This window comes from Pelodiscus sinensis, chromosome 11 (assembly GCF_052426305.1).
Source record: "Pelodiscus sinensis isolate ZL-2025 chromosome 11, ASM5242630v1, whole genome shotgun sequence".
NCBI classification, from domain to species: Eukaryota; Metazoa; Chordata; order Testudines; family Trionychidae; genus Pelodiscus; species Pelodiscus sinensis.
Genome location: NC_143062.1, coordinates 52,603,230 through 52,614,979, shown reverse-complemented (window position 1 = coordinate 52,614,979; position 11,750 = coordinate 52,603,230). Strand labels below are relative to the sequence as shown.

General features: G+C 49.8%; 1 protein-coding gene across 6 annotated transcripts in view; it reads right to left on the bottom strand.

Annotated features, from left to right (window-relative positions):
- Nucleotides 1–710: 710 nt before the first annotated feature.
- Nucleotides 711–11,750, bottom strand: part of IHO1 (interactor of HORMAD1 1) — a 116,036-nt gene continuing 104,996 nt past the window's right edge. For all 6 annotated transcript variants that reach the window (XM_089781309.1, XM_089781307.1, XM_089781306.1 and 3 more), the window contains one exon: nucleotides 711–3,211. In XM_089781309.1, coding sequence (XP_089637435.1) covers nucleotides 1,898–3,211 — 1,314 coding nt within the window. In that variant the 3' untranslated portion in view covers nucleotides 711–1,897. The remainder of the gene's footprint in view (nucleotides 3,212–11,750) is intronic.

The window sequence follows — 11,750 nt, the reverse complement described above, 5'->3', positions numbered from 1 at the left end:
GTAGCCCAGGAATAGCCGACCGCAGTCTGGTTGACTAGCAGCCTGTGACTGGTGAGCGTATTGCGGGGAGGATCCCTGTGGACCCAGGAGCTGACGGAGCTGCCAGTTAGGGCCCAAGGGTGGAAGTCTCCCCGCTCTGCTGTTCCAGGCCAACCATCTGGGCTGGTCGGCTCTCTGCCAGAGCTAGGAGACTCAGCTGTTTGTTTGCTGCCCCACCCTGAACCAGGGCCTGGGCCTAGTGACAGTTGGCTCAGCCCATCATAGACTTGAGCCCCTGGACTGCTGTCGCCAGCCCTGTGTGAGGGCTTGGTGTGTTTATTGTTGGCTCAGCCTGACCATAGGCCTGAGCCCCGGACTGGTGGGGCAGCTGATGCCCCAGGAAAGACTGAGCTGGTGTAGCAAGGTGGAGCCCTTCCCAGAGCCTGCGTGCGCTGAGCGCGAGGTATGCCTTCCCACCACTGCTGCTCACCCTCCTGGAGACTTGCTTACTCTCTGGGCCCCGTCACCTGTGACACGCGGGGCCTCAGAGGCTGCTCCCAGACCGATATTACAGACTTATACAGGTTGTTACTCCTCCTTGTTAGCTGCATCAGACTAATTATGCCAAGTACACCATCTGCAGGAGACAAGCCAGCTAACCAGCACCTGCTGCCCTCCATACATTCAAGCCCCAGAGCCTCGCCCCTGAAATCACTGCAAGGAGATAACCATGAGAATCCAGCAAGAGTTTTATTTTGGAATGGCAGAATGAGGCCGTTTGGATTCACGCCAGCAGACCCCTTTCCTAAACACCCAAGTTTTCCCTGTCAGAGTGCAGTTACCACACCCTCCACTGGAGGCTGGCTGTCTTTCTAGACCCACTGCTCTAGCTCTCTCAAGCTCAGGGCCTGATGCAGGGCTCTCTGGGTGCCATTCTGTGGCCTGTGCTACACAGGAGGTCAGAGCTAGGGATCCCCATGGTCCCCCTGAACTGGAGATCACTGCTCATCCAAATACTTCAGCCTTTTCAAAGGAAAGAGGCAGAACCAAGGGTCCTTCTTGGTATCTTGTGCGCTGAGTTCCACTGTGCTAGGCTGTTCTGTGAGGCCCTGACACCCGCCTAGAGAGACGAAAGGTGATGTTCTCGATGAGCTGCGAGGTGCCGACGAGGACACAGGAGACCGGAATAAGAGCAGAGCAAGCTCCGGAAAGGAGAGGAAATGCTCTGACTGGTAAACACAGTGAGATTAGGGTTCTATTTTTCATACAAATGGTACATTTACCCAGAACAAGGCAAAGGGCTTGAGGCTAAGCTTATCTGTGTCAAGTCCACCCTAAGAATTCCTATTCATTTCAGTGGGACCAGGATTTGGGCCCTCAGCCATCTGAACCCCTCTATAAAGAAAGAGTGAAAAACTGGAATTAAAGGCCCCAGCCCCAGCCACTGCATTACAGGCCTTGAAATGTTTAAACCAGACTCCATTTCTACACATAGTAACAATAGACACGGCAGTGTCTCTGCCCCGCTGCCTGCTAACTGTGTTCTCACTAGTGAAAATCACAGAGCCCCTTCTGCTAAGCAAAGATGAGAACAACTGGAAACCAGTGGCATTGCTGCTAAGAGCCGGGAAACACAAAAACATGCAAATAATAAAGAGCAGGTGGGAATCCTTGCCCCAGACCTCGGGTCTGGACAGAATACGGCGGCATATTCCCATTCGCAATGCAGACAGCTTGCCAAGGACAGCTTAGCTCTATTGCCAGATGGGCTGCCAGAAGGATGGGGAGGACATATCCCTCCCGACAGGGCTCCAAGGGGCAATGGGTAACGAGTGACAGAACTCGAGAGATCAAACAGAAAAATGGAGACCAAACTAGCCACACGTGTGCTGTGCTTTGGGAAGGTAAATGGAAAACGTCAATCGGAATAATCACTATCAAAAACTAAGGAGCAAAATGGAGTCGTGTGCTGGGCCGGGGCAGCAGAAAGACCTGCCTTGTCTGAAGCCATGGGGCTTGGGACACTGAACCAGGTCATGTGGTTTTCACCATTCAGGTCACTCTCCCAGGGTGAGCCCTCCCAGAAAGAGAGAGTACGTTGGGTATTGCAAATATCCAGTCTCCTCTGGTGTCCCGGGATCCCTCTTCTCTCGGCTGCAGGCCCTCGCCTGTTCTCACGGGAGTGAAGCATGGGCAAGGTGCTTTCTTTCTGCCTGGGTGGGACCCTACTTAGCTTCTGTTGCTTGGGAACTGAAGACCCCAGGATGGAGTTCTCTGAATAGGGTGTAACTGTAACTGTAATTGGGGGAGAGTCATTTTGTCGAGAATCCTCCAACTCCATCCGCCTGCTGGTCATCTTCTTCTTCGGACCCCTGTCAGGACACTTGGGAAGGTCTCCTTTTCTCTTGGTAATGTACATTCTTTTCCTTGCCGGTATTTTACTCCGGCAGGGGTTTTTGAACTTTTCTTTTTGTGGCATGTTTCCTACAACTGTGATATGTGTCTTGTTGTCTGTGGCAAAGGCTTTGCGGCTTTGTGCTGGAGGGTGGCAAAGTTGGCTCTGATTTTGTGGTGAAGGAGTCATAGGCTTGACTCGCTTAGAGTCTTTCCTGACTGCCTTCCTCAGTGGTGTGGTGGGAGGTATTTCTTGTGGGCGCAGCCAATGGCTCCCGTGACTACCCCCAGACATGCCAGGGTTGGAGCAGCAGGCAGGTGCCGGGCTGTTAGCAGAGGGTTGTTTTGCTAATGCAGACTCCAGCTCTTGTGTCATTACATTTTCTTTGCCTCGCAAAGCTACAGTAGTGAGATTTGCCCCGCTTCCAGCAGCTGTGTTCAAAGCACCTCTGTGTGTGTCACCTGTAGCTGTGTGAGTCTTCCTAGGGGATTCGCCACGGCTGTTTGCCATCGGCATGGTGTGCAGCTGAGTCTGAAACCAACCTGTTCTCTGGAGCCTCCTGGCTGGATGGCACTGACAGCATGTTTCCTCTGGACCGAGTACACAGTGGCCCTGCAGTGTGTCTGGAGAGGTCTGGGATGCGTTATCCTTCCTGCACCTGGGGAATCGGGAAGCAGAAATCAATGTCTGCAGTTCCTCTAAGATGCTGGGCAATGGCAGGTGATTTAACTGTTCACACAGATTCTGATGCTGCTTATTCTGCTGAGACGTGAGCAGTTCCAGACTCTCCTTCAGTGACTGTAAATTGGATTTCACATCTGACAGCTCCATGTCTTTCTGGGGAAAGTAGTTAGCAGAGTAGAAGTATTAGGCCACTGGAAACTCCAGCAGTAACATTCAACCCCCCAAACCCATCTTAGGTGGCCCACATCACTTTCACATCAACCCCTGGACCAGAAGCCTGGATATTTCAGTGTTGAGCCAGTGATAACATTTCTTTGGGGGGTCCCTAGCCTCATGAAGACAACATGCCACTTCTTCCTGTGGCTAATTGCCTGCCCCACACATATACTGAGGGGCCCTCTGGGAATCCTGCTCCAACTAGACAGCCCAAGTCTGAAATGTCAGTCTGCACCTTTCTGACCAGTCAGAGTTGGCTTCCTACAATTCTCTTCCCCTCTCACTGACGGTGCAGCACTAACTTTCCATGAGAAACATCCCCACCCCTCTTTATCAGGGACATACTGCATCAGCAGGCTCCAGCCTGTCAGGAAAGAGAGTTATTCACTCTGTGCAGTACCAATGGTGATGTCCCTGGGGGTGTTCCACTGCTGGTATTGGGCTCGTCCCGGCGCCACGGATCGGAGACTTTCAGAACAGTGTTCAGGCAGGCTGTGCGAACAGCGAGCGGTGTTCCTGCCTTTGAAGTTAGCACGCACTGCCTGATTCCCCCATTTCCTCTTTGACGCTCTCCTGGCAGATTACTAATGCCGAAGAAGCGGGGAGAAGGGCGGGTCGTGGAGCACCCATGGGGACACACATCTCAAAGAACAATCGTTACTGCACAGAGTAACTTCTCTTTCTCCTTCTAGTGATGTCCCCGTGGGTGTTCCACTCTCGGTGACTGTGTAGCAGTGCCCACTGAGCTGATGGTGGGCTTTGGCTAATTGTTACAGGCTGCGGAAAGGGCCACAATGGCTACTGCAGTATGTTGTCAAGCATGGTGGAATTGCGTAGTGCTTCATTAAGGTATGACTGGATGACCATCTGGCTGCTCAACATATTTCGTGGAGTGGGACTCCCAAGGAAGGCAGTTGATGTCATCGTCACTCTGGTGGAATGGGCCTTTGGAGTTGTCAGTACTACTGTATTCTGGAGTGAGCAGCAGGTGGTAATGCAAGGTGTTATCAGTTCTGATATGCGCTGGGAAGAAAGTGGTTTTCCCTTGGACCTTTCGGCTAGGGATACCAGCAATCTCTAGGATAGTCAAAAGGGCTGAGTTCTGCTAGATAGAAGGCAATGGCTCTTCTCACATCTAGAGTGTGCAATATGGCTTCTTCCCTGGAGCAGGGTGGTTTTGGGTCGAAGGTAAGAAGGACAATCGGTTCATTGATATAGAATTTGGAACCAACTTTGGGTAAGAAGGAGGGGTGGAGCCGTAGAATAACTTTATGCTTGTGAGAGGTCATGTATGGAGGCAAGGCTGTGAGAGTTGCAGGATCGCTAGCCCTCCTTGCAGACATGATTGCCAGGAGGAACAAAGTTTTCGTGGTGAGGAAGGTAAGTGATGAAGTTGCCATTAGCTCAAAGGGTGGCTTTGTGAGTGAGTAGAGGACCAGTCCTAGGTCCCATGTGGGAGGTAGGAGTTTACGTGGTGGGTGAAGGTTCTGTAGGTCCTTCCAAAATCTTTTAAAGAATGGGGTAGGTAAATATAGACAATCCATCAATGGAGGGGTGGTGGAAGGCTGTGATCATGGCCAGGTGAGCTTGGAGTGATGAGAGGGATAAATGTTGTTTCAGGTGCATGATGTATTCCAGGACCAAATGGAGCGGAGCTATAGATGGCTGGACTCCCTTCTGGGTGCACCATTGCCATTTGTGCAGGTAAGTCTTGTGTGTTGCTTGTCTCCAGCAATGGAGTAGGACAGTTCTTACTTGTTGCGAGCACTGTCGCTCCACTTCCGAGAACCAGATAGGTACCATGCCGTCAGGTGCAGTGTTTGCAGCTGGGGATGAAGTATCGTGCTCTTGTTCTGGGAGAGGAGGTCCGGGTGGGTTGGAAGCAGGCAGGGAGGTCGCAGACACAGTTGATAAACACATGAGAACCATGTCTGTCAACACCACACTGGGGCTATTAGAATCACATGGGCCCTGTCTGTCTATCTTCCAGAGAACTCTGGGGATGAAAGGGATAGGAGGAAAGGCATATATCAGGTGAGTATTCCATGGGAGGAGCATTGTGTCTCCCAAGGAGCTGTGTCCTATGTCTGCTCTCAAAGAGTATTGGGGGCATTTGGAATTTTGGCTGGTTGCAGAGGTCTATCTTCTGTCGATCCCAGCGTTGGAATAGATCATGGGTGATCTGACCGTGCAGTTCCCATTCGCGTTCTGTGAGAAAGTGGCGACTGAGGGCATCGGCCATGGTATTCTTGTCCCCAGGTAAGTATGCCGCCGTGATGGTTATGTTGTGGCGGATACACCAGTTCCAGAGCTGGATTGCCTCTGCACATAGCGAAGGGGATCTTCCATCCCACCCCATCAATTGGCAGTTGATGTAGAACACTGTGGTCATATTGTTGGTGAGGATACGCACTGAAGATCCCTGAATGTGTGGAAGGAAGTACTTCCAGGCATTGTGAACTGCTCGAAGCTCGAGCAGGTTGATGTGGAGTCTGGATTTGTCTTTGGACCACTTTCCTTACGCATATTATTGTTGGAAGTGTGCACCCCAACCTATCAGTGAGGTGTCCATAGTGATTTGTTCGGATGGTTGATCTCGGTGGAAGGGCACCCCACTGCAGAGGTTCTTTGCCTGGTCTACCACTGTAAGTAGGTAAGGACTTTCGGAGGAGGCGAAACATGTCTGTGGATGTAGTGGCTGGTTGGTGTATAGATTGAGGAAATCCAGTGTTGGAAACACTGAAAGCGCAGTCTGGCATGTAGGACAACATATGTGGTGGCTGCCATATGCCCCATGAGTTTGAAACAAGTTAGGATGGGGACGATTGGGCTAGTGGTTATGATTGTGACCAGGCTTCTTATATTGTCAGTTCAGTGTTTGGGCAGATAGGCATGTGCTGTTGTGGAATCTATGCGAGCCCCTATCAACTCTAGGGATTGTGTGGGGTGTGGTGTGGACTTCTGGTCGTTGATAATGAAGCCTAGAGACTGAAGGAAGGCCTTTGTGAATCTGATCGTGTCCCTCATAGTTTGTTGGGAGGGACCTGGGATGAGGCAATCGTTCAAATAAGGGAATACTGTGATGCCTTTCCATCTCAGATGCGGTGCTGCAACCGCCATGATCTTAGAGAAGACTCTGGGGGCACAGGAGAGTCTGAACGGAAGGGCTCTGTCCTGAAAATGGTCTGAGGCTACTGTGAAGCGTAGGAAACATCTGTGCACAGGATGTATCATGATGTGGAAATATGCATCTTGGAGGTTGAGGGTTCCAGGGCTGGAATGATCGTGGTGAGTGTAACCATTTTGAAATGCTGCTTGCAAAGGATTTGTTTAATTGACGGAGGTCTAAGATAGGCCTCCAACCCCCTGTTCTCTTTTCGGTGAGAAAGTAGTTTGAGTAAAAACCTCTCCCTTCATATTGTTTGGGGACTCGTTCTACGGCTCCTACATTGAGAAGGTGTTGAACTTCTTGGCAGAGCTATATTTTGTGAGAGGGGTCCCTGAAGAGGGAGGGAGAGAGTGGGGAGATTGCGCGGATCACTATGAAAGGGATAGAATATCCACAGCTGATGATTTCTAGAACCCACCGATCTGTGGTGATTGCTGCCCATTGGTTGTAAAAAGGATGCAAGTGGTAGTGGAAGATGTTAGACTCGCTTGGCACTGGTGTGGAGGGGAGGTTGGGCAGACCCTCAACCAAATTCTCAAACATGCTATCTAGGGACCTGAGTCATGGAAGAGCGGGTGTTTGGGGCTCTTCTGTGTTGGTTTTGCAGTCAGAAGTAGTTTTGTTCAAATGAGCGATACTGCTGCTGCCTGCCAAAGGTTGTATCCCTGTGTCTTTGGGAGGGTGTGTATTGCTACCTTCAGTAGGGGTGGTATACATCCCCAATGTGCGTAAGGTAGCGCATGAGACTTTGCTGAAATGCAAGGCTTCGTCTGTCTTTGCAGTGAACAGTTTGGCCTTATCATATGGTAAGTCCTCTACCTTGGCCTAGAGATCCTTAGGAACTCCTGCTGCTTGCAGCCAAGATGAACATCTCATTGCTACGGACACTGCTGTAGCTCTTGCCTCAGTGTCGAGGGCCATTTGTAGAACTGTATGGAATTTAGTATATCCCTCTTTAATGATGGCTTTGAGAATAGGTCTCGTCATCTGTGAGATATTGCATGAGCTCTGTTAGTTTTGCATAGTTATTGAAGTCATGATTAGTGAGTAGGGCTGTGTAGTTAGCTATGCAAAGTTGAAGGGTTGGAGAGTACATTTTCCTCCTAAACACATTCAGTTTGGATTTTGTAGAGGGCTGAAGGTTCTTTAAAAGCCTGTGGTGTTTTTCCTGCACCTTCTGCTAACACGACCTTCTGACTTTCAGCCACTTTTGAATAAGTCCTGGAATTGTTTTAAGTCATCAGTAGGTGTTGGGTCATTTGGAATAACTGTTCCATCAGGAGCGGAGGAGGAGTTATCGTTTGGTGGCATGTCTGATTGTTGGACCATCCTCAATGCATCCTTCCTCAAAATCTGTGCCCTCAGAGGGGGAATGCGATGGATCTGAGTGTATAAAGCTGTAGGAGGTGCAGTGGAGGTGTGTCGTGGTGCCCCATAACAACAGGGGGACCATCGGCTATTAAGCTAGGAATAATACTACCAATCAGGGTGCCACGGGGGATATTGATAATGCAATAGCCTGTATGCCCCATATGATGCATATGCTCTGTCTGGGGAGGAGTGCTATGAGGAGAACATACTCCTTGTATCCCTGTGGTAGGCACTGAGGCTATGTCTAGATTGCAGCGCTTTTCATAGAATCATAGAATCCTAGGGCTGCAAGAGACCTCAAGAGGTCATTGAGTCCAGTCCCCTGCCCAAAGCAGGACCAACCCAACTAAATCATCCCAGTCAGGGCTTTGTCAAGCCGGGACTTAAAAACCTCCAGGAATGGAGACTCTACCTCCTCCCTAGGGAACCCATTCCAGTGCTTCCCCACCCGCATAGGGAAATAGTTTGTCCTAATATCCAACCTAGACCTCCCCCACTGTAACTTGAGACCATTACTCCTTGTTCTGCCATCCATACCTATTGACAATAGCCTCTTTCCATCCTCTTTGGAACCTTCCTTCAGGAAGTTGAAGGCTGCTATCAAATCCCCCCTCGCTCCTCTCTTCTGCAGACTAAACAAGCCCAAATCCCTCGGCCTCTCCTCACAGGTCAAATGCTCCAGCCCCCTAATCATTTTGCTTGCCCTCTGCTGGACCCTCTCCAATGCATCCACATCCTTTCTATAGTGGGGAGAGGGGGTTCCAGAACTGGACGCAATACTCCAGATGTGGCCTCACCTGTGCCAAATAAAGGGGAATAATCACTTCTCTAGATCTGCTGGCAATGCTCCTCCTAATGCTCCCCAATATGCCATTAGCAGGCTACAAGGGCACATTATTGATTCATATCTAGCTTCTCATCCACTGTAATCCCCAGGTCCTTTTCTGCAGAACTGCTACTGAGCCAGTTGGTCCCCAGCCTGTAACAATGCTTAGGATTCTTCCATTCCAAGTGCAGGACCCTGCACTTGTCCATGTTGAACCTCATAAGATTTCTTTTGGCCCAATCCTCTAATCTGTCTAGGACCCTGGACCCTATCCCTGTCCTCCAATGTATATACCTCTCCTTGCAAATGTCATCCGTAAACTTGCTCAGGGTGCAATCCATCCCCTCATCCCAGTCATTAATAAAGATGTTGAACAAAACTGGCACTAGAACCGATCCTTGGGGCACTCCACTTGAAACTGACCGCCAACCAGACATTGAGCCGTTGATCACTACCTGTTGGGCCCAACAATCTAACCAGCTTTCTATCCACCTCACAGTCCATTTATCCAGTCTATACTTCCTTAACTTACTGGCAAGAATATTGTGGGAGACCGTATCAAAAGCTTTGCTAAAGTCAAGGCATATCACATCCATTGACTTTCCCATATCCACAGAGCCAGTTACCTCATCATAGAAGCTAATCAGATTTGTCAGGCATGACTTGCCCTTGGTGAATCCATGTTGACTATTCTGGATCACTTTCCCCTCTTCCAAGTGCTTCAAAATGGATTCCTTGAGGATCCCCCTCCATGATTTTTCCGGGGACTGAGGTAAGGCTGACTGGTCTGTAGTTCCCTGAATTGTTCTTCTTCCCTTTTTTAAAGATGGGCACTACACTTGCCTTTTTCCAATCATCTGGGATCTCTCCCAATCTCCATGAGTTTTCAAAGATAATGGCCAAAGGCTCCGCAATTATATTTGCCTACTCCCTCAGTACCCTCGGATGCACTAAATCCGGACCCATGGATTTGTGTACATCTGTCTACTCTTTTCTAAATAGTTCCTAACCTGTTCTTTCTCCACTGAGGGCTGCCCACCTCCTTCCCATACTACATTGCCTAGTGCAGCAGTCTGGGAGCTGAACTTGTCTGTGAAGACAGAGGCAAAGAAAGCATTGAGTACTTCAGCTTTTCCCACATCATCTGTCACTAGGTTACCTCCCTCATCCAGTAACATCCCCACACCCTCTCTGATCACCCTCTTATTGCTAACATGCCTGTAGAAACCTTTCTTGTTACCCTTCACATCCCTTGCTAGCTGCAATTCTAATTGTGCTTTCACCTTCCTGATAACTCCCCTGCATTCTTGAGCAATTTATTTATACTCCTCCCTAGTCATCTGGCCAAGTTTCCACTTCTTATAAGCTTCCTTTTTGAATGTAAGCTCACCAAGGATTTCCCCAGTAAGCCAATCTGGTTGCCTACTATATTTGCTTTTCTTACTGCGCATTGGGATAGTGTTTTCCTGTGCCTTTAATAAGGCTTCTTTAAAATACTGCCAGCTCTCCTGGACTCCTTTCCCCTTCATGTTAGCATCCCAGGGGATCCTGCCCATCAGTTCTTGGGGGGAGTCAAAGTCTGTTTTTCTGAAGTCCAAGGTGTGTATTTTGCTACTGTCCTTTCTTCCTTTGGTCAGGACCCTGAAATCTACCATCTCATGATCACTGCTTCCCAGGTTGCCACCCACCTCTACTTCCCCTACTAGTTCCTCCCTGTTTGTGAGGATGGTACCCCGGAAAAGCAATGCTGTGTCGAAAGAACACATCCACTTTTTTGGGAAAAAAATTGAAAAAGCAGACACGCTTTTTCGCCATCCCTGTAAACCTTGTTTTAGAAGGAAGAAGGGATGTGTCGAAAGAGGACTTTTCCCACAACATGCCAAATGTTGAGAAAGCCTCTTTTGACAGTAAATCAGAAAAAGATTTGCAGTGTAGACATAGCCTGGGAGGTGATAGAGCAGGTGAGGGTGGAGAGCCTCTCATTGGTAATGGGGAGCGCGAGTGGTGTCGGGCCGAGGACTCGGCTGGAGATCTGGTCCTAGTTCTCCTGTCATTTAGTGGTAGAGCTTGTGTTTTGGGCATTGGGAAATGGTGGTGGGTTGATGATTTGTGCCTCGCTGCTGAGTCTGCCAGTGCCTGCGGTGGAGGCCTGGGTGCAGCTGATACCCTGGGAGGTCTGGGGTTAGTGCAAGGCATGGAAGGGCAGTGAGAACTAGCCCTGTCATTTCTTGGTGGCCAAGGTGAAAACAGTGCTGGGGGCTCGCACTGCACTGGGAATATCGCCTGTTCTGGTGGCATCACAGGTTCTGGTGGTGCCTCTGTTAAACCAGGGCCCTTAGCAGGTGCCCATTTTGGTGGCTGGGGAGCTGGTTTCGCAGCCTGTTTAGAGCACGCTTTGGAGCCTGTTAGTGAGGAGGCTCGAGATCTTCCTATGCCTAAGGTGCCCGGTTCACCCCCCTTACGCGTTTGTGACGGGAAGGAGCAGGCTGGTGAGGGCTTGGTATTTGAGCACGCTTTCTGAGATGAAGGGCTTGTGAGGTTCCCTGAGGGGATGTTGCGCCCGAGCCCTTATTGCCCCTTTCAGAACTATGCGAGGAGGGGGGGAGGGAGGCTAGGGCTTTGTCAGTGGACAGCATGCGGGCTGTGAACTCTCTTTCCTTGTGAGTGTTTGCTGACAGCCTGCGACAATGGACACGGTGTTGCTGTACATGCGTGTCCCCCAAAGAACGCATGCATTTGCTGTGGCCATCAGTGGCTGGCATAGAGTTCCGGCATTTCTCACATCTTTTGGCTTTAGGAGAGCCCGGCATCTCTCCCAGTGGCGGACTATGCCGCTTGTGACCATAGTTATGAGTAGAGAGCTGTCTGTGTCTCCGTATTGGGAGTTTTGTTTTGTTTGGTTTGTAGTTCGCCACAGCTTGCTGGTGCGTGGCAGTACACTGTTAAGCTAACTAAGCTATAAACAATCTGAAGGAGAAAAAACAGTCTGTTTTTAAATGTAAACTGTATTAAGAGGAACAGAATTAATGGGTAAGTCTACACTATCTATCTAAATAAACAGCTCATCTTAGTTTTGTATAGCGCGCTGAGGAGAGGGTGGGAGCTCTGTC